This window comes from Meriones unguiculatus, chromosome 15 (assembly GCF_030254825.1).
Source record: "Meriones unguiculatus strain TT.TT164.6M chromosome 15, Bangor_MerUng_6.1, whole genome shotgun sequence".
In the NCBI taxonomy this organism is placed as follows: Eukaryota; Metazoa; Chordata; class Mammalia; order Rodentia; family Muridae; genus Meriones; species Meriones unguiculatus.
Genome location: NC_083362.1, coordinates 77,982,822 through 78,006,336, shown reverse-complemented (window position 1 = coordinate 78,006,336; position 23,515 = coordinate 77,982,822). Strand labels below are relative to the sequence as shown.

The window sequence follows — 23,515 nt, the reverse complement described above, 5'->3', positions numbered from 1 at the left end:
GGCTCCTATTGCTGACCCAGCTTTTCTGGTCAGATTGGGAAAACATGTGTTTCTAATTTGCAGACATGTGGTGGCATGGGGCCACTTGCTCAGGTCCCTGCAGCCTGTCTGTGATGACAATGAAAGTAGACAGAGCAAATGTCCCACTGTCCCCTCTGTGGGCAACACGTGTATAGTGAGTCTGCGATACTGCCGACATGGGTCACCGTCTACCTGGGCGCTGTGCTCGCTGTATCACAGGTCTGAATTTGGCTGTCCTGTTTGTAAGCATGCGAGGACAGCTGTGTCCTCTTGGGAGAGAAGAAAACTAACTACCCAGTAGGTCTCCTGGTGTTCCTCCAGTTGGAGGTAGGATGTTGCCTGGAGACCCAAGCTGCTCTATCCTATCCTTGGGCTCTGGTTTTAGAAGGAGCCTTGATAGCCACCCTTTCCTTCTGAAGACCCAATGTTACCTGCCCCACACTCTCTGTGGTGCAGACTAGACATTTCACATCGCTTCCATTAGAATGGGTCTAGAAATGCCATGTCTACAGGGATGCCAAGGGAGTTTGCACAGTAGACAGGGACTTGGGTGGCAGCAGACGGGCAGCAGCAAGAGCAGTTGGTGATGGGGCTTGGAGGAACTTTGCCTTCCCTAGGCCTGTTTCCTGAGCTGTCTTTGAGGGTCTGCTAGATGATGGGCTACAGAGCAGATAGCAAAGGCCATTTTGGGTCAGCTGAGGTTGTCTGCTCATGAGGAGATGCCTCACAGAGTTTTTGACTTGGCGGTCTGGGAAGAAGCTCAAGATTCCATATTTCAACAAGTTCCTGGGTGGCTCTGGTATAAGGTTAAGGTTGTTTGGACGGCCCTGTGACCTGCCTTTACACCCTCAGTGTATATGAGCATTACAGATCCATTTACTGACATTCCAGGAAAGGACCCAGGACTTACATGAGAGTGAGATCAAAAGTTCTGGGCCACTATGGGTTGAGGGAGGGTTGGAAGACTTGCATCTGAAGAAAGCCTCTTGCTACAGAATAGTAAAGTGGCACAAAGGCATCATGTGACAAAAAGTAGGAGGTATAAGTATATGCTCTGTCTCCTGTTCTCCTTCTGAAGCCATCAGAGTTCAGTATGGAGAACTCCTGGCTACCTCAGTTAGTTCCTTTCATTCCTGGAGGCTGCATCTCTAGACACTGTTCCATCTTGTGGGTGCCTCACAATAGGCTTGGAGTTTGACCCAGGGACGCTAGAGTACGCATCTCCAAGCTGTTGGCTAAATGTGAGCCTGTGAGGCGTGAGCGGCTATGTGTAGGAGGTACAGGCTTCCCCTGGTTACCTGAGGCCCAGCGATCCTAAGTGGATCCTTTACTCCATGGGAAGTGAGGTTCCACTGCAACCTCTGACAGCCTCCTTGTCCCGGGCTTTCCTATGTAGGCAACCTCTGCTTTTCTGCCAGGAACTACATCCTGGGTCCCACCCACATAATAAGCTGCATGTTTGGTGGGTCCCACTAAGTTGGTAGTCCATCTGCTTCCCTCGCACCAACCCCAGCTTGCCCACTCCTGGGTGGACTGACTTTGCTCAGCAGGGGCTTAAGGCACACAAGGAAGCTCCAGACCCTCCATTCATTAGGGCACCACAGTCTGTGTCCCATGACCACATAAGTCATGGCTGGTGGGGGGTAAAGGCTGGTCACAAGGCCCAAGCGTGCAGCGCCCTATAGAGAAAAGCAGATGACCTCTGAGGCCAGGGACCGACCATCATGGGGAAGAGACTTGCAAGGAGCTTCGTGGCTGTGTCAGTGTTGGAGCCTGTCCTGGTTCCTGGCCAGAGGAAGATGGGGCAATGTTTGAAAAGGTCTAGACCTGCTATAGAAAATGGTCCAAATGGAGTCATACCTACCTCAAATAGGCATCCCTCACTCAAGCCTTTGGAGATATTCCAGCTTGATGGGGGTTTTCAGAGTCCTCCAAGAACTCAAGGGCCACAGTTTTTTTTTTTTTTTTTTTTTTTTCTTTCACCTGGGCCTGGGCTAAGGTGACGTTAAGCCCAGCTGGCAGAACCTACTCTGTTTCCAGGAACACCCTAGATGACCTCCGAGACCACACTGGTCTGGCCAGACTCGTTCCTCTGGGTGTTCCACTTAGAGCAGAGAGGCAAGGACAGGTCTGAGGCTCAGATCCTGAGGGAAAGTCCGGGCTGGAGAGGCTGTACTCTTTCCAAGGGCACAGAGGGGGCTCTGTCTACACAAACATGCAGGCATGCACCATTCAGGAACTTCAGACCACGTCAGAAACTTTAAAGGCAAAGGACGGTAGATATAGGTGCAAGCAAGATGAGACAGAGCTGGTCCTACCTGGCATCGTTGTATGGTGACACTGGCTCTAAGATGCCCCATGCTAACCCCTATGCTCTCCTCAGTCACATGTTAGCTCCTTGTATCTGAAGGACACCTTGATGGAGTGGGGACAGTTACTGCCTTGTGTACCACGAGGAAACAGTTGCGGAGATATAGCCGATCCTTGTGGTCATAGCTGGAAGCAGCTTCATGAGGCTATGGGGCATCTGTGGGGCCGGGCTGGGGCTCCAGGGGGTCCCTCAGCAGCTGTGCTGGCCATGGAAGGCCTGTTCTGACGTCTTGCTCTCTTCTGTGTGTGTGCGTGTGTCCTGGCTGCGCCCTTAGCGTTTCCTTCGGAAATGACACTAGGTACAGGCACTATTCTCTCCTGCCCTCGCTTGCTCCATCCCCTCTACTCTGTCCTTTTCCTTTTCCTTCAGTGCTGCCTGCTCTTTGCCCCGCTCTGGTTGCCCGCTGTCTCCACTTGCCTTAGATCTCTCCTTAGTGACATGTGTCTGACAGTGGCCCTGTCCAGCCTGCTTCGTACCATGTCCCTGACCCGTTAACCCCATACCCTATTCCCTGGACAATGTCCTACAGGAAGAAAGGCAGCACCAGCCAATCTCTCACATGGCCAGGCACCTCAGGAAGCCTGCTTGTGCCCTTGAAAGGCCTGGCCATGAAGTGGTAGGAGAGTGTGCTGCCACCTGGCCTGTGAACTGTGTGTCAGTGAGGATGCTTGGATGGAGTGGGGCTGTGGGGTGACTACGCTGTGAACTGAGGCAAATTTCCCCCCAGGAACCATGGAGATTTAGGGTAAATGGAAAAGATACTGTCACACAACAGCCATCTTCCAGAATAGGGACCTATGGGGGTTGCAGTGCAGGGGTCCATGGTAGATGCAAACTCCTGGGCTTCTGGTAGCCACCCTGAAGTCTCTCTTGGGCAAATCTGGGTCCTGCTGACACCCTAGCTGGAGATAGGAACAGAAGAAAGAGCCTGAGGTTGCTAGTCGCACAGAACTGCTCTCAGGACCCCATGGGATACTACTCACAGGCTACTGTTTCCATTCCAAGCATCCTCCCCCAGGACCTTTTCCTGGCAGCGTGAGTCTTGATGGAAGGGGTGGGCTGAGGAGGGCTTAGCTAGGCCGGGGAGATTCCTAGAGATGCCTCCTCGCTCAGACTGAGGCTGGGGCAGCTCCCCTCCCTGCCTCCCAGTCCACACTGCAGCTGAGGAAGCTGCTGCTTGGTCCCTGGTCTGAGTGAGGAGGGGTCTGGCCTTCTTGGTGCCACCCAGGCTTCCCGACCCGTGACTCCAGTGGTCTCCCTGCGGTTCTCCTCTGCTGTGTCTGCCTGCATGTTCCCATTCCCACCGAGAGCAGCCCCGCACGGTGGCTTTTACCTCGTCTGCTTTTTTCTAGGACCTTCTACCAGTTTGAAGCAGCCTGGGACAGCTCCATGCATAACTCCCTCCTGCTGAATCGTGTCACCCCTTACCGGGAGAAAATCTACATGACCCTCTCCGCCTACATTGAGGTAGATGCCCAAATCCACAGCTTGCAAAGTGATGTTGAGGTCCAGCAACCTCACTCTCTTCTCAGAGAATACTACGACTCCCTGAATAAACTCAAATGCTTTTAAAGGCAGTGCTCAAAATTAGTATACACCTATATCTTTAGTGGGTGGATTTCAGCTTTGAGACTACAAGATGGCTGCATCACCACCAGACATTACATCAATATCCCAGAAAGTACAAAAAATAGAAGCCCTTCAGTGCCACTCCTACCCTCAGGCCTGCAGCCACTAGTCAGTGGCCAATTGTGGGCTATGACCCTTCCCTGAGACACAGGGAGAGACTGGAATGTGTTTCTTTCTGGGCACAGTAGCAAAAGAGAAGTCTGGAGATGGTGGGAGCCAGGCCAGCTAAAGAGCACCACTTCTCCATAGAGCTCTATCACCCTACACAGCAAGTGTGGGCTGCCTCGGGGTCAGCAACACAGCCTGGGAAACGCTGGTAGGGCTCTGGTTCCATATTCAGGGAGCATATGCTGTGACATGCCTACTGTGTACAGCCGGAGCTAGCAAGCATCAGTGGAACACATTTTGCTGTGGCCTTTTAGAGTCAAGTGTGAGAATGACCTAGTTCAGTCTTGATCTGCAGGAAGATTTCAGGCTGTGCCCCTGGTTTATGGTTACACAGTCAGGGAGCAGAATGGGTCTAGTGCCCTGGAGATCCTTGCTAGGCTCTAACGTCATCAGTTGGGGTGGGGGCAGAATCCTGGCTCCCTTCCCTAGAAATCTGGTCTGGGTCAGGAGCAGGCATTATTAGCAGCCTTCAAGGAGAAGCTCTTGTATCCTACAAGAAGGTTGGGAGGGATGGACACTGAGTCTGGTTGAGCTGGGGACTAGGTACTCTGGACTATCTCTATGCCCATGACCTCTGTCCTGTGTCACAGATGGAGAACTGCACCCAGCCAGCTGTCATCACCAAGGACTTCTGCATGGTTTTCTACTCCCGTGACGCCAAGCTGCCTGCCTCACGCTCCATCCGCAACTTGTTTGGCAGTGGGAGCCTGCGGGCCACAGAAGGGTGAGCTCACTAGGGTGGCCAGAGCAGGGAGCCTGTGCTTCAAAGAGGGGAGCTCACCAAGGGTAGAAGAGGCTGAAGAACAGGCTCGGGTACTGCCTCCCTCCCCTACCCAGCAGACTGACACTCCTGTGTCGAGAAGCGTCTGAGCTCTGTAGTACAGGCTAATGGGTGAGGACCAACCTGCCCTTCAGCTCCTTGCCTTCAGCTGTCCCTGCTGGCCAGTGGACACACATGTAGGAGTCACTCGCCATATCAAGCATGACGGGGCAGCTCTCTGTGCCCCATGGGTGCACTGTACCCCAACACCAGGCATCTCTGCCTTTAGGATGGCTTGCAGCTCACAGGAGAAGCTAGATGAGTGTGGTGGGGGAGGGGTGGGTAGTGGCGGGCTCTGGACAGAGCTTCAAGTAGGATGTGAGTTAAGTGGCTTTGCCGAACCTTGGAAAGCCCAAAGAAGTGGGGTCTGAGACTGGAGCCATCCTCTTCCTCCATTCTTGCCACTTCCTGTAGTTGCATTGGGAGGGGTTGGGATAGAGCCGTGGGGGCAGCGAGGCCCTCAGCAGTGCAGGCCACTAATCTACCACATGGAGGCAGTGCCTGGGCCATGCTGGGCACAGCCAAAAGGCAGACACTTGGGGATCAGGACTTAGTGGCCAGCGAGGCCCAGCTCCATTAGAGGGCTTCTGTGGGGAGCGTGAGGACTGCCTGGCGCTGAGGATGTGGGAACAGATATGCTCATGCCTCTGTGTGTCCCAACTCCCCAAGGAGCTCCAACATCCAGGTGGGCCATTTAGTTCACAAAGCTGAGGTCTGGCCTAGGGACCGTATTGCGAAACAGGCTACCTGCCTCAGGCCTGTGATGAGAGCTGTGCCCGAATGCGTCAGTGGTGGTGAACTGTCCCTAGTCTGTCTGCCCATCCTCACGGCTGTGCCTAGTAATGATGCGTCCTCTCCCTCTGCTCCCTCAGCAACCGTGTGACTGGTGTGTATGAGCTCAGCCTTTGCCACGTGGCCGATGCAGGTAGCCCAGGTAGGAGACTGCCCTGATTACTCTCCGCTGGGGCAAGAGTTGGGGTCCGGGGATGCCTGGCTTGCTCAGCCTCCACACCCCGTGGCTTGACTATGCTGGGAGCCTTACCTGCCAAGTGCAAGTACTTTCTCTCCAGCCTCCGAGCATCTGGATAGGAGGGCAGAGAGGAAGAGTCAAGTTTATTGGCTACTGTGGCCTCCTATCTCATGGTCCCATGGGAGAGCAACTGTTAGGCAGCTTTCTGTGGGTAAGGTCCACTAGGCCCTGTGGCCTCACGGTGGACCAAGGCCCAGGGGAGCCAGTCTTAAAGAGAAAGAACCTTGGTGGCTGTGCCACCAGTGTTGGAGAAGCCTGGTAATCTGTCAGAGCACTAGAATGTCCATTGCCATACAGGGATGCAGCGCCGGCGCCGGCGGGTGTTGGACACATCAGTAGCCTACGTCCGGGGTGAGGAGAACCTGGCTGGCTGGAGGCCCCGGAGTGACAGCCTGATCCTGGACCACCAGTGGGAGCTGGAGAAACTGAGCCTCCTACAGGAGGTGAGTGTGGGAGCCACTGAGGACTGAAACAAACAAACAAACAAACAAACAAACAGAAACAGAACAGCGGGACTAAACAAGTGCAGCTAGCCAGCTGTGACCCAGAATGAGGACCAGGGAACCAAACCTCTAGAGCTGACACTGCTGGTCTAGCCACAGGGAGCACATGGGAAGCAGGATGCAGAGCCATAGCCCCCTACTGCTACTACAGGGCCCGTGAGCATCATGGGATGGCTGGCTGTAAAGGACCACACAGCTGGTCTGGGACTTCTGAGTTCTTCCAGCAGTGTGTCCCTCAGTCACCTGTCATAACCCAGGCAGAGCAGACCTTTCTATATTTCACCAGAGGATCTCACTGCTCTGCAGGGTAGCCAGCCACCTGGCCTGGCTGGTGGCATCACTCACCTTGGTTCCCCCGGCAGGTGGAAAAGACACGGCACTACCTGCTCCTGCGGGAGAAGCTGGAGACCACCCAGCGGCCTGGCCCTGAGGCACTGTCCCCAGTCTCCAGCGAGGACTCTGAGTCACGGAGCTCCTCAGGTGCCTCTTCCCCATTGTCAGCAGAGGGTCAACCATCACCTCTGGAGACTCCAAACGAGAGGCAGAGGGAGCTGGCTGTCAAGGTAAGTTGGGCTAGTGGGTGTTGCGGCCATGGCTTGTCTTTGCAGGCTCTGGTCATTCCAGGGTGGCCCAGCGGCCCAGTCTGGTCTGTGTCCAGCTCCAGGAAGAGCCGCCAGAAGCTGGAGAGGGGAGGAGTAGGAGCCGCTTAGTTCCTTGCCTGCTACCTCACCCCAGTTGACACTCCTTCAGAAGCCTCAGCTTGAGGCCTTTTGTAGGCTCCCCCACCCCCAACAATGACTTGTCATATCTTGAATCCCTGAACTGCTGGGGAGCTAGCTCACTGCCTCTGTTCAGAGCAAGCCCTTTCTATACAGGCCACTAGGGAAGCCTCATGTCTTCAGGTGATGCTAATTCTTAGCCTTCCTAAGACCACAGGGTAGGAGTTCCCTAGTTTGTCCCACCCCATAGATGGTTGGAGGTTCTGCCCCCCCTCAACCTGCCATTCTTCAGCATCTCGAATCTGACCTCATCGGGGCAAGGTAGATAGAGGCCCCATGCAGCCATCAGTTTAGGCCTGAGCATGTGTTTTCTGTCTACAGTGCTTACGACTCCTCATGCACACATTCAACAGAGAGTACACCCACAGCCACGTCTGTATCAGCGCAAGTGAGAGCAAGGTAGGTGACACTCCAGATGCCTACGGTCAGGGTCAGTCCCGGTCTTGGCAGACAAACAGGAGGAGGGTTTTCTTAGGATCTCAGGTCTCATACCTCATAGCTAAACAGTTGGTTTCCCTGGGCCTGGGGTCTGAGGAGGCTGGGGTGAGTGAGGACCTGACCCAGCCTAGTCCGGACCACATGTGTCTACCCAGGCCCTGTCTCCTGCTCTCTTCCTATCCTCTTGACCTTATCTTTTTGTCTTGGGACCATCGTCCTGTAGGCTCCTACCCACTCCAGAAGCACAGACCCCCCCCCCCACATAGCCTATGAAGGGGGGACCCTGGGTCAGGGCAGTCTGAAGCCCTGGGAGGGATAGTCAGGGCTGTGTAGGAATTAGGAGAAGGCCAGGGGTATAAAACCAAGGAACACCTTGAGCTGGAAGAAAAAGTGGGAGTGAGGATGCAATAAACAGAAAGTAATATGCAGGCCAGCCTCCTCCTCCTTGAGGCCCAGAGACCTGCCTGAGAAAGACTTTCTGTCTTCTGCAGCTGTCTGAGATGTCTGTCACTCTGGTGCGGGACCCACCCATGTCCCCTCTGGGGGCAGCCACACTCACTCCCTCCTCCACGTGCCCCTCTCTGATCGAAGGACGCTATGGCGCCACTGATGTGAGGTGAGCGAGCTCTGTAGCACAAGGGGAAGTTTCTAGCGCCTTAAGCCAATTGGTAATAGATTCCAGGATTCAGGAGAGGAGAAAGTGGGTTCAGGGGGCTGTGGGCCCTGCAGGGGCCTTAGGAAAGGTAGGGCATGGCAGAAGAATGTGTTGGCCTTCTTGGGGTGCCTGTGTCCACCTAGCTCACACAGCCCCACTGTGCCCTCTATCTCCTAGCTAGCACAAATGAAAGGTATGTTATTAAAAACATGAGAACTGAAACACCCCCTTTTCATGGACAGGGCTCGTAAAATACTCAGTGAAACACCACTCGTGATTTTAGAGAGGAGGGAAAGCTGTGTTGGCTCTTATGCAGGACAGAGACTGGAGAACATCTGGGGTGGGGGGAATGATGTCTCCCCAGCAACGCAGAGCCTGCCCTGGCCGGGCCACAAGCCACTGCAGAGCCTTCTCACTGAGTCCACCACCTGGGGGCCAGGTGGACTCTGTGAGACCTGGAAACTCTTCTTGCGGACATAGCAGACAACCCCTGAGCACTGAGGAGGATGTTCCTAGGCAACACCAGTTGCTTGAAGAACCCTGGCAGAAGGCAATGCCACCTTCTGTTTTCTAGGACCCCCCAGCCTTGCTCCCGGCCTGCTAGCCCAGAGCCCGAGCTCCTGCCAGAACTTGACTCCAAGAAAACCCCCTCTCCTGCTCGGGCAACAGAGGCGGACAAGGAGCCCCAGCGCCTTCTGGTCCCCGACATCCAAGAGATCCGAGTCAGGTGGGTAAGATCTTTGCCTGAATCAAAGCTTTCTGCAACGGGTACCCAGCCCTGACCTATGTGCAGGGCAGAGTTTGGTGCCAGGGGGCCCCTCACCTATGTACAAGGCAGGCAGGCTCCTATGGCTCTCGGGCGCAGAGCAGGTAGTGGAGAATAGAGGGCAGGTGAATGGGGCAGAAATGGGGACCTAGTGGACACTGGATACTGGGTGACTTCTCTGGGAATTTTGCTTCCTTTTCCCCAAAATTCTCCCACTGAAAGCTGGGAAATTATCCAGATACTAGTTGGCAGTTCTGTTCTTGGACATCCCAAGGCAAGATCTGTCAGCCATACCTGGTCTTCCTTCCAGAGGGTCTAGTGCAGGATAGCAGAGTATGAGCCCCCCTCCCCACCCCCGGGTGTTGGCTCTCCAACCCCAGCTGACTGCCTAGGGTTGCTCAGTCAGCAAGTGTGTCTCTGTCTCACAGCCCAATCGTCTCCAAGAAGGGGTACTTGCACTTCCTGGAGCCACACACAGCTGGCTGGGCCAAGCGCTTCGTGGTAGTGAGGCGTCCCTATGCCTACATGTACAACAGTGACAAGGACACCGTGGAGAGATTTGTGCTCAACCTCTCCACTGCCCAGGTGGAGTACAGCGAGGACCAGCAGGCGATGCTCAAGGTGCAGCCAGGGCCCAATTCAGATGTACTGAGTCCCCCGGGGGGGAGGTGCCGCCTGTTAGCCTGTGGCCTCTGACCTGCCCTTGTCTCAGCCTCAGCAAGGCTCCTAGCAGCAGCTGTTGGTGATGACAATAATTTCAATTTGTCCATGCAGTTGCCAACAGCTAGGTTCCGTCCTGGGCTTCCCGAGGGCCCTGGTCGGCTAGGCTGAACTTCATAGCCCCAACAAGCTCTCCTGTCCAAGGCGTTGACCCATGGCCTTCCATAAGTGAACAGTGCCCTAGAAGTGAGGAGTGCAGCTGGTTGGAGGGAAGGCTCTGCAGGCCAGGGGGAAGGAGGCTGCAGTGCCCACGCGTATTTTATTCCCTGTGCTGAGGGAGAGCCATAGGAACCCAGTTGCTATACACACCCAGCGCTGAGGGCACAGACGAGTGGGGCACTTCATCCAGGGTGCCAGACAGGATGTGGCCCACAAAGCTCAGACTCATTCCCTCCCTGAGGAAACAGCAGCATGAACGTAGGACTGGAACAAGTTCCAGAACGGAGCCGCTTCCCAGTGTGGTCAGGGCAGGGGGAGCAGTTTTACAGAGAAGTTGGCCGCCCCTGCGCCCCCAGGTGCTGTTCTGTGTCTCTTTGCCTTTCTCTCCTGCCTGCCCACTCTTAGAGTGGCGGCGGCCATGTCTCTGCAGAAGCTTCTCACCAGCAGCTTCCCATTGCAGACCCCCAACACGTTCGCTGTATGCACTGAGCACCGAGGCATCCTGCTGCAGGCCAACAGTGACAAGGACATGCATGACTGGCTGTATGCCTTCAACCCGCTCCTGGCTGGAACCATTCGGTATGGGCTGGGCAGGGAGACGGGCGGAAAAGGAGCACCACATGGAGACCTGGCAGATGTCCAACCCTCCAGAGGGAGGGCTGTGGCACACGGGTTTCCATGCTCGGGGCGGGGGCGTTCTTGAGTATGCTAGTACCTGTTTCCGTGTCGTTGCTGCTCACGCAATAAGTCAGCTGGAAGACTTTCTGCATGCAGCTCTCATAGATGAACCTGGGCCCACCCCTTCCATGTCACAGACTTGATGAAGGCCGTGAGGAGGGCTAAGGGCCTCCCCAAAGCACTGCTGTATCAGATGTCAAGTCTCTATAAGGGGAAGACACGAGGCGTGGTGTGGTGTGGAGGTCTTTTGAGCTGCCTCTGGCTCCCAGAGGGCTTGGGGGTCAACTCCTGGCTCTGACCACAGCTTCTCTCGCTCTACCCGCTCCCCGTGCCCTTGCAGGTCCAAGCTCTCCCGAAGGAGATCTGCGCAGATGCGGGTCTGAGCGGAAAGCCTTCCTGACGGACATCCAGTGGCCCAGACCACTCCCCCTGTCCTTGCCATCTGTCCTGTCATCTGCCACTCAGCCCTTCCCCCACCAGGGGACACCTGTGCTGGGCCCAGCAACGGAGGCCTATACCACACGACAAATTGTGCCCCCAGAGGTTGTGCGCATTGTTGTTTCTTCCAAAATTGCTCTGATGAGAAGTTTGGAATGCCAGGAAGGTCAAAGGGTACAGGACCCAGGGTATTGCCGCTGTTCTAATATTTTTTTAAGCATAGACAGACTTATAATTAATATACATTAGTTAGTGGTGTTGAAACAGTCCTCTGAGACATTAACTATAAGACTGTGTTCTGTTTATAAGTATTTATTTCTAATGCCTCCAGGTAGGGCTGTAAGGTTCATGTGGAGCCTTCCCCCCCCCCATGCCCTGCCCCTCCCTCAGCCTGGCCCTGTTGGTTCCCACATATGTCTCCAGCCTGCTAGGGGCAGAGTGGGGGTTAGGGGTGTGAGCAAGCCACCGCTCCTCATGGTGGCATAGGGAAGCTCCACCCTGGCCAGTGTTGTCTGAGCTCCACTTAGCAGGGTCTGTGTGTGAGGGGTCTGGAAATCCTGAGACTTTGGCGGCTCAGAAGGTGGCATGTACTACTTCTGCGGGAACGGTCCCCAAGGGGGGGCGCTGAGGGTGGTGCGGGCAGCTTCCCCCGGGAGTGAGGAGGGTCGGGGAGGTATGCGGCAGGGCAGCCCCGGCTAGGCAGTGCAGACTGGCTGAGCTGCATATACACAGGGCTGAGGGTGGCAGAGGCTGTGGGTGTTCAGGATCAGGTCTCTGACTATAGCCTTGGGGGTCAGTGAGAAGAGGAGTGAGTATGTGGCTCCGGGAAGGCTCTGTGATCAGTGATCCCTTACAATCTGCCTCGAGTTAGCGCTCCTGGGGATCTCAGCAAGAGAACTCAGTGAGTGATGTGTGTCCGTGTCAGGCACATGAGGTTGGCTTTGTGCTGGTCTTGGCAAAGGGACTCTTCCCTTCTGCACCTGGGGGGATTTCCATATGATAGACCCATTTGGAAAGCTGGAAACCGAACCTCAGGTCCCCAGGGCTCATCAGGAGCAGTTACACTCAGCATCCAAGTATTCCAGCCCCCCCCCCACACGTTGGCCAGCCCCTCCCCACTCTAGATAAGCTGCTGGATCCCTATCATCTCTGGCCGTCTCCACATGGCCCTGACATGACAAGGACACTCTTAAAGCCAATGTTCACAGCATCTCTAATGACTGAAAAAGTCTAAAAGAAGTTTCTCGTTTCAAGGTCCCTTAGCACAGTTATCCAGGGCCCTGACCTTCATCCAGGCATCAAGATTCAGGGCTCATGCTGGCAGTAGTGTGTGCACCTGCCAGCCAGTGTGGGCCCACCTGAAATTGAGAATCCACTCATCACTGGGGTCAGGTGCCATATGGGTAATTACCATCATGCCTGGCAACCCTCATCCCCAGAACCTAAGGTAATAGTCCTTAGCATAGGGTCTCAGAAAACCTTACCTATGATGTGTAGGGTAAGACTTACTTCCAAGAATCCAGATCAAGGTGACCACCTCAGACCAAGATTAAACACTAACCGGAAAGCAGGTGGCCTGTGCTGTACCGGGTGGACCTTGGAGGCAGGAGGCTGAGGCCCAGGGTGGAGAGAAGGGTGCTCTCAGCACGATCCACTTGGGCATTCATGACCCACTCAAAGGAAGGAAGGAGCAAGTTGCTTAAATATCTTGGTTCCCAAGGGCCACACAGCCACACAGCCCCCAGCAGGCAGAGAGGTGGTCAGGCCTGCCACGCTCATTCAGGTCAGCCAGCCTGAAGCTAAGGCCTTGGAAGAGTCCGGCTCCACCCAGCATGTGGGTGTCTGAGGCCAGCCAACCTACAGAGCACCTGTGCCTGGGTCGGGGTGTAGAAAGGTTAGAAGCTCTAGTGCCCCCATACACACCATTCAGTGGCCATTCCAGACTGGCCCAGTGCTGTCCTGGCATTGTCTGGGAACCAAGATGGGCTCTCAGCTGTTGTGGGAGGTCCTGAGCCAGAACCTAGTAATCAGAGCTGATGGACCAAGAAATCCATCAGGAATTTCTCATGTCCTCCTTGCCAAGATTATCTGCATATCATGTCATCTGAAAGTCATTCTTCCAACAGCTGTGACGTGGAGGGATGAGATGGGGACTGGGGCTGGGTTCACGTCATCAGGCAGAAGCAAGTCTTCCTAGGTAAGGCCTGCTTCCTACTAAGTGCAGAGAGTGAGGTGGATCCAGAAAACCACCTGCACAGACAGTTTGGTTTTGACACTTGATGCTGCTCAGGCTGTGATGTCAACTTAGTTTGGGCTAGTCATCTTTCCTGGAGAGTGTGGGCTGTCCTAGTACTGTGCTAGGTTCCTGTGGGACGCCGCTAGTACCCAGAGAGCTCATCTAAGGCCTTTTGCTCCAAGCAGTCGTGCTGACATCTTAGTCAGCACACACAAATGACAGCTGTATTAAGTGACCCTCCTCATCTATCCTGGGCCCTGGGGACCCCTGGGTATCTTGGGATTACTGACTGTGGCTGATGTAACACATGTGAGCAAGGCTAAGTGTTGGTCCTTTGCCCTACCCAGCATGGGGACCTCAAAAGATACATTCCTTTACCCCTGGGACTGGAGCCATGCAGTCCTCCAGGATGGACAGATGTTGTGGCTGACCTGAGTCTCTCCTTGAGCCTGGACCTCCTGTAGTTTGTCTATACTGAGGGGCCCCTGCAACTCAGAGGCTGTGTCCCTAACTTGTACATATGTGATTGCTGTGGGCACCCCCTGGTCCCCATGTCATAACCACCTGACGTAATGACTAGTATCCTGCTGTTTACATCTGAGTGTTAGCTGTAGGCTCTTGTACTGTTTGTGTGCACTTAGGGCTCTGTCCAATTAAGAAATAAACGTGGCTCTCATGCGACACACACCCATTTGCTTCTATGTCTCTGTTGGCTGCAGCTGAAAAATGTTCACAGGTACCTTTATTCAACCAGAGATGGTACCAGCTCCTCGGTGGTGAGGAAGGGGGAAAGTGGCTTCTTGGGGGTCCAAAGGCAGATGGTGAGAGAGCTTTGAGGGGTGAGAGGTATAAGAGGATGTTAGCTTTGAGCCCACCTGCTTCCCTCAGCACTGACTGAACCTATTCCAGGAATCCACACCTGTGTGTACCAGCCTCTAGGCAGGCTTGCTGTTCCTCCCTGAGCAGCCCTTTGGATTGTGGTCCCTTGGAACTTCTGGCCCACGGGTGTGTGGAGGTTTCAGGGCCTCAGAGCTTTCCCTGAGTTTCTGACATGAGGCTCTCACAAGGCCCTTATCTTTTGATGGGCTGAGAGTTTGGGGTTGGTATTGCACTGGTAATTCATGAGTCTCAGGCTTCAAGAAAATGAATATGCAATCCAAAGTATATCAGCAAGTCAAGAGCTTCACTCTGGTGGCCATCGCTTTTCCCTGTATTTTTAGGCGATTGGCTACTACAGAAGTGCACCGTTTCTGGACAGAAATAAAACGAGCATATTTTTATTTCAAGAAGTGCTGATCCTGTAGGAATCTGGATTTCTCCCAAGTGGCTTCTTTATATATATATAAAGAACATAAATATATATTCATATATATATATATATATGTTCTGTCTCCTGAGGTGCCACCCTTGGGCTGCAGATGCGGTGGGACTGTGTCGGTCTCTCACGCTGCTGTGGGAATGTTAGGTTGATTCTGATCGGCTCTAAGTTTGGTTGGCGGAGACTATGAAGGCATCAGAAAGCAGGAGCTGGCCTTGCTGCCGCTTCTGAGCTGTGGCTAGATCACTGTATTATCTTCTAGCCCTGAGCTCATTTGGCCTGGCCAGCCTGTGGGTGTCCCAGTGTGATGAGGATATCTTGGTGGATTCCTCCCGTCCAGACTCCCAGAGATACAACATGGCCCTGTGGCACTCAAGAGCTAGGAAGTCGTATTGTGACGTGGTCTCCTCGTGTTGAGCAAAGCCAGCGTTGAGAACCGCGAACATCAAGAGGAGCAGCTGTTCCCATAGACAACAGGCCAGCCAGGCTCCTGATGCACACCCAGCCTTAGGCTAGGTCCTCGGGACATGTGAACTCGCTTCCTCCTCCCAAGCTACAAGGAAGCAGTTTTGACTCTACCAGGGTCAGATTCCTGATTTGGATCAGGTCTCCCTTCTCATGTTAAAAAAATTAAGCAATAATGCAAATTTGTTGTAGGGCAATTTCCAAAAGTTTGAAGGAATAGACAGATTCATGAAAAAAAATGCAAAACAAAACAAAAGAAAAAACCAGAAAACGCAGTAGAGAGGCTGTGTCCCTCCTCCTGGTCCATCGGTGTTGAGGCTCCATCTCAGCACCTGAAGGGAGAGCCTGCAGCCTGTTCCCTCCTACTGAGAGAGAGCACCCAACAGCCTGCATCCCAAGCTCGGACCCCAGCGTCCTGATTTCACAGATCCGCAGGAGGTTGGCGGGGTTGGGCGACCCTCACAGACAGCAGGTGTGCGACCTGAGGAGATTGCCCATGGCCACGCAGCTCTGTCCAGCATGGGTTCCCCCAGGCTGCCTCTGCCTGAATCCCTTACCCACCTCCTCTGCCATATTGAGCAAAGCAGTGTGTCTCTGACTCTTCCAGATAGATTTTCAGAAGTAAGAGGCAGGAGGGACAAGTGAAATTACTCTGCCAAACAAGTGTGCTTTTTTTTTTCCTAGAAATGGATACATTTTCCACAAAAAAAGAATGCATTTTATTTTGTCAACAAATCTTAATCTGTAGCATTTTAGAGTCTTCTCAACACTTCACTTCAAAGACACACCATAGTGAAAATTATCAATTTTCAACAGTATTGGAAACAATGACGCAGCAAATGCTCATATGCTGAAGACTAGGTGCATGCTCTGGGAATACGTCCCACTAAGAATTGTGTGTGGATACCCTCATGTGTGTGCATGTATGCATGTGTGCAAGCATGCATATGACACTCACACAGCTTCTAGAATGGCTCCAAGCTGTGCTATCACCACCGCAGCACAGACACACACGGCTCTCACATCCTCTCTCCATCACCCTGGACAGCCGCCTTACACATCAATGTTTTTCTGCCCCACTCTACACATCTGGCCCAAGTTCTGCTGCATCGTGTAATAGGACTGTGACCCTAGCAGGATTCCTGTCCTAGCCATCTGTGCTGGCCATGAGGCGCCCAGGCTGCCAGCACTCCTGGGTCCAATGTGGGACCATGGGAGCTCCCCAGATGCCCCCCGCTGCTTCTGGTGCAGTAACTGTGACACCAACGCCAGCCCTGATGCACCTGTCAAGCCCTGCGGGATGCGGGTAGGCATGCAGCCCTTATCACCATCCACTGTAGGCACACTGCCCACATCACCACCTCTACGTTCTCACCACCCCAAAGCCAAAGTCCATACAGAGATGGCTCTCCAGCCCTTCCACCAGGGAACGGGGTCTGTCACCCATTCCCAGCTTGTCACACCAATGCAGGGAAGTAGGCTAGGGGCTTCCGACAGGCACCTCTGCCAGGGTGGGTAGGCAGAGAGGCCGCAAGAGAAGGTGAAAGGACAGGCCTGGAAGGGCCTATAAGGATCTTCTTTCTCCCTGATATGGACTCACCAGTGTCCAGAAAACCCAGACTGTCTCCTTGCTTTGACTTCTAGTCCTACCTCCACCACAGAACATCTGGCCCAGGGACTCTTAGGATAAGGTTTGGCCTAGCTTTGGGGTATAATTAGCTATTGCTCTAAAGGAAGGAAACTGGATAAATAGCAGTGCTGGGTACCTTGTGCCTGACCCAGACCCCTGAAACATTGGCTGAAGTCTCCACTGCAGGTCCCACTGCTATCCTTGGGGTCCCCAGAAAGTCTTAGGCTTGACTGTGGGCTCCCCAACATGCACCAGGGATCCAGGCCCAGGCTATCTCACCCTGGGCTTTTTGCCAGTCTTTGTAGTCTTACTTTTTGTTATCACTCTGTGAACCTGAGTCAGGAAAGAAGGTGTAGCAGGTGAAAAGGGCTCATCCTCACCTGATCTTCCAGAAGCTTCTTTCAGGACAGGGAGACAGGCGGGTCTTTAGCAATGGTTTATTGGCAAATGATTTCATGGTGGGGAGACCAGAAGTCTCAGGAGGTGACTAAAGCCTTGGTGAGCAAGGCAGCTCAGCTGGACCCCAACAGCTACTGCCCTGGTACCCACAGGCTACAGCCCTTTGCCACTATTCCCCTTTGTAGATGTCTTGGTGGCCACAGGACCTGGGGACAGCTTTCCTCTGGGAGTTCGGTATTTGTTTTTCTGCCGGTAGAACAGATTTCTCTGGAAAAGGCGAGGAAGGTGGCCCTGATGGAGTAGGATGGCCAGGAGCATCCCTGTAAGAGATGGGGTCAGACTGTAGAGCGGCCTGAACATAAGCTGTTGCCCAGGACCTCCCTGCAAAGCTCTGGTCTGGCTCTTTCTGGCCACATCCCTTCCCTAGTCCCAACCCTTAGGGCTGAGAACGAGCTACCTAAAGTCCAGAGAGCACCTATGGGAGGTTGGTATGTTTCTAGATTATGCTCTGGGTACCCAAGAGACATTCTGCACCACAGAAATGTCCCATGCCATTTTCCAGTTCTACACTGCAGTCTCTCTTTCAGGCTGCCTCTGAGCATTGTGGGCAAGGCTGCTTTCAGTGAGGGAAGGTTGGGTGTGTGTGCTGCATAGTTTTATGTCAACCTGACCCAAGGTAAAGCTGCCGAGAGGAGGGGACCTCAGTTAAGAAGATGCCTCCATAAGACCTGGCAGGAAGGCATTTTCTTAATTAGTGATTAATGGAGGGTGGGGGGTGGGGCACAGCCCATTGTGATGGTGCCATCCCTGGGCTGGTGGTCCCGGGTTCTATTAGAAAGCAGGCTAAGCAAGCCATGGGGAGCAAGCCAGGAGGCAGCAACCTCCATGGCCTCTGCATCAGCTCCTGCCTCCAGATTCCTGCCCTGCTTGAGTCCCTGACTTCCTTCAATATGGGAGTGTAAGCCAAGCAAACCCTTTCTTTCCCAAGTTGCTTTGGTCATGGTGTTTCATCACATCGATAGAAACCCTAATTAAGACACGGGAGAAGAGCAAGGTTAGACCTGGGTTGGGAAGGGCTAGGGAGTATGGGGCTGGCTCAGTCTCCCTGCTTTCTCCGATATTCTAATCACCATCTGGCATCCAAGTCTTTGGAGAGATTGGGCAGCCAGCGAAGGAGGAGAGAGCTGACTTTTCAGTTTAAGGTTTGAGCACGTGGTGTAGGGTTCCCCACTAGGAACTCCCTTGGTTCTACCCATGTGACCTACTCCTGTTCCCATCAGCAGCCACTTTGCTCTAGAGAAAGGCTTCTGGGGCCATGAACTGCCTTGGCCCCATTCCACTGCTGGCCTTGCTGGTCCCCTGGTGCTTGCTATTCTGGGTCCAGAGACAGAGAGAGGCTGCTCAGGAGGCTCCTAAGAAGCAGGACCAACATACAGTGACTTTCTGATCTTCCCCAGTAGGGGACGCAGGCTCACTGTAGCCTCATTTGTAATGGTGATTCCCTCCCTCCCTCCCTCCCTCTCTCTCTATCTCTCTCTCTCTCTCTCTCTCTCTCTCTCTCTCTCTCTCTCTCTCTCTCTCTGTGTGTGTGTGTGTGTGTGTGTGTGTGTGCACTCACACGCATGCTTCTAAGCCCAGTCACATGTAGATTCTGGTGATTTGATCTTGGTTCCTCACACACTTGGGACAAAAGCATTTTACAACACAGAGCCAGCTCTCCAGCTCCTCAGTGTTGATTTCTAATGAAACTCTGTGAACTTTTGTTTTTGTGTTGGTGACTTCTAGACGAAGATTATTACTGGAGCCTGGCATGGTGGCACATGCCTGTCATCCTGTCACAGCAGCAGGAGGGTCACAAGTCCTGGGCCAGGCTGACCAGGTCAAAAGTAAATCCCACATCATGAGGGGTGGGCATGGAGGTAGCCTACCCAAAGCTATGCCAAGGAAGTTGAAACATTAGGGGGAAAGAGACGGCTCAGCCCATAAAGTGCTTATCTCATAAGTTCGAGGACCTGAAGTCTAGCTCTAGCACCTATGTATAAAAAACCAGACAAACCAGGTATGGGGGTGACACACGCCTTTAATCCCAGCACTCAGGAGACAGAGGCAGGCAGAACTCTATGAGTTTGAGGCCAGCCTCATCTATATAAAGAATTCCAGGACAGCTAGGGCTATACGGAGAGACCCTGTCTTCAAGCTACTCCTCTCCCCATAAATCAAGACACAAGGCACAATAATGTAATGCCAGCACCGGAGAGGAAGAGATGAGAGGATCCCAGAGGCTTGCTGGCCAGACAGCCTGGCTTAGTCAGAGAGCTCTCTCTCAAAACAATCAAACAAACAAACGATGAATAGTGCTTGAGGAATGATATTCAAGGTTGACCTCTGGCTTCCACATGCATGCTCACCCACATGTGTGCTCACATGTATGGACACAGGTACACACACACACACACACACACACACACACATGCATGTACACCTACACACCAACTAACTAAAGCTAAACCATCATGGAGGAGCCCTGCAGTCTGTATTTGGGGACAAGGGGATAAACAGGAAGCAGTCCACAGAGGAGTGGTCCATGTGGGGAGGACCTGTGGGGCGGAGAGAGGGGCTCACCTTTCCTATAACATTATATGCAGCTGGTTACAGACAGTGAGACTGTCACAGTCATCACCACTGCAAGCTTGTGTCTGTGGGGAGAGCTGAGGCTTCTGTCTCCATTTCCCTGGGTTGCAGCTCTGCCCCGAGCCCTGCCAAGCATGGACCTGGAAGGAGTGGAAAGCTTCCACCCCAGGTTCCCGTGAACCTCCGTCGTCTGGTGAAGTATCAGTCAGTGTGGGGAAATCTAGTGCCTGGGCCCAGTGCCAGAGTGGAGTGGCCTCTACCCAGGCTGAAGGTGCCAGAACTTCAGAATTGCCCGGATCTTTATAGCTGGAGACATCTGGTGGCTTTCCCTGGGCCACTCCAGCCCAGGGACTTTACAGCTATTCCTTTTCCAAAAGGTGGAGGACTGGAGGGGTCCCCTCTGTGCTTCAAGGAGTCATAGGGTAGATCCGCTAGGAGCTATCGGCCCTGACCACCCAGCTCTGCGGCCCTGAAGGGCATGGGATCAGCCAAGCATGGCCTCTCAGTCCCAGAGTCTCCATGGTGCCAACACTCAGAAAGACAGCTTTACCTGGGTGTGTGAAGACACACTGGGGAGAAGGGAACCCCAGACACGAGGGAACCTACGGCATCCTGTTCCTTCTTCTATACAGAGCCTTCGAAGGGTCCAATTCTCCATGCCCCACTCTCCACCTAACGCTCTCCCCTCTCCTCTGTGACAGTCCAAACCAAGACACGCCCATCTTAGTCACTTCCCTCAACTGTCCACATTGTGGAGATTAAGAGAACAGAACTGAAACTCTTGTTGCCCCAACCCCGCCAACCAAGACCCCGGGGAGCTGGGAGCATTGTGAAGCTGTATTCAGCAGAGCCCTGTGTGTCTGTGTCTGGCCCCTGCAGGGACATTACCCAGGCCAGCCCTGTCCACTGCTCACCTGCCACAGGACCCAGGCAGTACACGTGGGCATACTCCAGCAAGGTGTTCCCAGAGCAGTGGAAAGTGACGGAGGCAGCCAGGGCGGGATTGAAGAAGGCGGATGTGTAGGGCCCAGCTGTGGACAAAAGCACCAAATTATCACGGACTAGCTCAGCCTGACGTGACCTGGACAGCCCAGGGAGAGAGCTGCCTGTGAGACCACACTGCTAGACTCGGAACTGCAGTCTTAGTACTAGGGGTGTGGGGACAGCTGTCCTTCCTGCTGTATGCTGACAGGCACAAATGACAAGGCTGGTGCAGCCAAGGCCAAAAGTCACAGAAGAGCTGGGACCACGGACAAGGCCTCACCAGGGATGTCAGCCACCATCCCACACCACACCTAGACTCCTGCATCAGCATTCCTCTGCTCTGACTATACCTTCTGGGAGGTGTCCCAGAGAGATATGGGGGGAAACAGCAAAGGATATGGGGAGGGGAGGAGAAATAGAGGCACAGAGAAAGGAGAGCCAGAGCCAGAGGGGAGACAAAGAAACAAGGAAAGAAGACTGAGAGAGGGGCTGGGGGGAGATGGGAGGGTGAGATAAAAACAGTAACAGTGACAGAGATGTCACTTGCAGGTCGCTCACAGACGGGCGTGGGGAGCCCATGGGCATGAGGAGCCAGCTACTATCTTTCAGGCCGTGCCACGAAGCTGGGCAATGGCACTGGGCAGGCAGAGCAGAGCCTGGGCCTCAGGAAATCAAGTGCTGTGTGGACCTAGGCCTGGGTGCAAGGACACAGGTGGCTCTGCTGTGGGAGTTGGGAACCCTGGCCCGTAGGGTAGGGTACAGCTGCTCCTGTTCAGTCTGCTGGAAATCATCACCCTCCTGTGTTTTCTGTATATCTGGTCTCTATTAATCCCATCTCGTCAGGGTGTTGGAGGTCCTTCATATGGTCTTGCTAGCACGGGTCCCAGAGTGGCTCAGCATTGACTTGTGATGTTCCTGCTTCCTGGGCTTTAGGCCTTCTGGGGTAAGCCTTGAGAAACCTGGGCTCTGGCTCGACACAACATCCACAAAGCTTGAGGGTATGAGGAACAGCTGGTCACTAGCCTATGGTGCTCCCTGTCCTGGGATCCCATCTAGGGATGCCCCCATCAAAACGGATCCCTGGGCTGATCAATGAGACCTGGGAAACAAGACCAGAGCATGGGCCTTGAGTCTGCCTGAGCTAGGCCCTAAAAGAGCATGAGGAACCAAAGCAGCTGAGTCAGGATGCCAGCCTGTCCAGGGCAGAGATCACAGGCATGAGGGGCTGCTGCTGTCTCAGGACTGAGTGAAGGGGGTGGGAGGACCCAGAGAGAAAGAACTCCTAACAGTTTTCACCTTTTATGGGATGTTGGAGGGCTCAGGGGCTCCCAAAGCACAGCCGGGACCAAGCAAGCCTTGAAGTGCCCAGCTGTGCCAGCTGCCCCAGAGAGAATAAACGTTGCCGCTGGGAAATGGGGAGAGACATAAGGCTCAGGGCTCACACGCACAACCCCACGTCTATCTTTCCAAGCCCCTATCTTCCTGTGAGGAGCCCAAGAAGCGGCTACCCCAGTCTCCAAGGACTTAAGGGCACCCATTGGCCAGCAGACCACCTCCCCCGACCCTGGAGGGTGCTGACGAAGGTGCTGGGGTCCTGACAGATCCAGCAGAGAGGGGGCAGGTCTCACCTGTGTAGGCCAGGACGGTGACCAGCAGGGCCAGGGCAGGCACCCTGTAGACCTGAAGGCTATGCTGCAGGTGGAGGAGGCTCAGGTGGAAGAAGAAGGTGCAGGCCCCCTCCACCAGTGCGCCCTGCAACACGGATGTGCGCAGGGTCGAGCTGCAGTGCATAGCCATGAGGCTCTGCAGCAAGTGGAGCTCGCTGAGCTCCCAGGCCCAGCAGCGCTGGGTCAGGGCACAGGCAGCCTGTGCACCTAGCATCTGGGCAGCCACTTTCAGCAGGGTGCCGGGCAGCGAAGCCTCCGCCATGAGGAACTCCTGCAAGGCCACCGTGGGGTTGGCAGAGGCCCCATCAAAGGTGACCCCGTGCACCAGGAAGAGCAGAAAGAGCAGGGTCAGCAAAAGGTCGGGCCCAAAGCCCCCTGCCCAGGGGCCAAGTTCCACCAACACTCGCATCTCTAGGCAGCAGGCTGCCAGCTGGGCTGTGCCCACTGCTTCCCGGGCAAAACTGGCATAGGCGCCTCCTGGGAGCAGGGCTTTAGACACCCTCCTAGCTGCCTCACAGAGGGCACAGGTGGCAATAAAGAAAGAGAGAGACACATTCAGACTGGCCATCAGTCTGGGTTCTAAAAGGAGCCGTGCTGAGCAAGGACCTGGTGACACACAGGAGAACTGCTGCCTCCACAGCCCAAGGACAGAGGAGCTGGAAGAGATTACACTCAGCCACTGGGAACACCACACCTGTGACCCGTACAATGACATCACTGGTCACAGAGCGCTGCAAGGACACCCACAGAGGACCCACCCTGCTTGGCGTCCTCCCTGGGCTGAGGTACCCTGCTCTGTTCTCCCACCAGCCTGGGGCACGGGAGACAGGCTGCCTTCTTCAGAAACACCGTGAGGTCTAGGACTTACACCTGGGCTCCTGAAACCAGGGCCACAACACCTTTTCCCAAAGTCAGCGTTGTGCCCCAGCTGACCCTCATCTGTTTGAAATGTTCTGTGTCCCCTCCTGGGAAGGGCCCTTAGATCTACGAACACTCCTGGATTAGCCAAG

At 54.2% G+C, this 23,515-nt stretch overlaps 2 protein-coding genes across 19 annotated transcripts in view; one reads left to right on the top strand and one right to left on the bottom strand.

Moving 5' to 3' along the window:
* Kif1a (kinesin family member 1A) overlaps positions 1–14,098 on the top strand; it is an 84,636-nt gene extending 70,538 nt beyond the window's left edge. For 15 of the 18 annotated variants that reach the window (XM_060368901.1, XM_060368899.1, XM_060368894.1 and 12 more), the window contains 11 exons: positions 3,745–3,859; positions 4,780–4,913; positions 5,882–5,943; positions 6,337–6,482; positions 6,905–7,105; positions 7,643–7,720; positions 8,251–8,375; positions 8,989–9,141; positions 9,609–9,801; positions 10,520–10,638; positions 11,078–14,098. In XM_060368901.1, the coding sequence (XP_060224884.1) occupies positions 3,745–3,859; positions 4,780–4,913; positions 5,882–5,943; positions 6,337–6,482; positions 6,905–7,105; positions 7,643–7,720; positions 8,251–8,375; positions 8,989–9,141; positions 9,609–9,801; positions 10,520–10,638; positions 11,078–11,120 (1,369 nt within the window). In that variant the 3' untranslated portion in view covers positions 11,121–14,098. Of the gene's footprint in view, positions 1–2,666; positions 2,691–3,744; positions 3,860–4,779; positions 4,914–5,881; positions 5,944–6,336; positions 6,483–6,904; positions 7,106–7,642; positions 7,721–8,250; positions 8,376–8,988; positions 9,142–9,608; positions 9,802–10,519; positions 10,639–11,077 lie in introns of all 18 variants that reach the window. The other 3 variants (XM_060368900.1, XM_060368897.1, XM_060368890.1) reach the window with 1 other exon arrangement.
* A 3,152-nt stretch (positions 14,099–17,250) lies between these two features.
* On the bottom strand, positions 17,251–23,152 carry LOC110545756 (aquaporin-12). The gene is made up of 3 exons (XM_021632086.2): positions 22,467–23,152; positions 20,769–20,885; positions 17,251–17,543 (listed from the first exon to the last, which is right to left on the bottom strand). The coding sequence occupies exons 1-3, from the start codon at positions 23,071–23,073 to the stop codon at positions 17,377–17,379; spliced, it is 891 nt and encodes a 296-aa protein (XP_021487761.1). The 5' UTR covers positions 23,074–23,152; the 3' UTR covers positions 17,251–17,376.
* Positions 23,153–23,515: the final 363 nt, after the last annotated feature.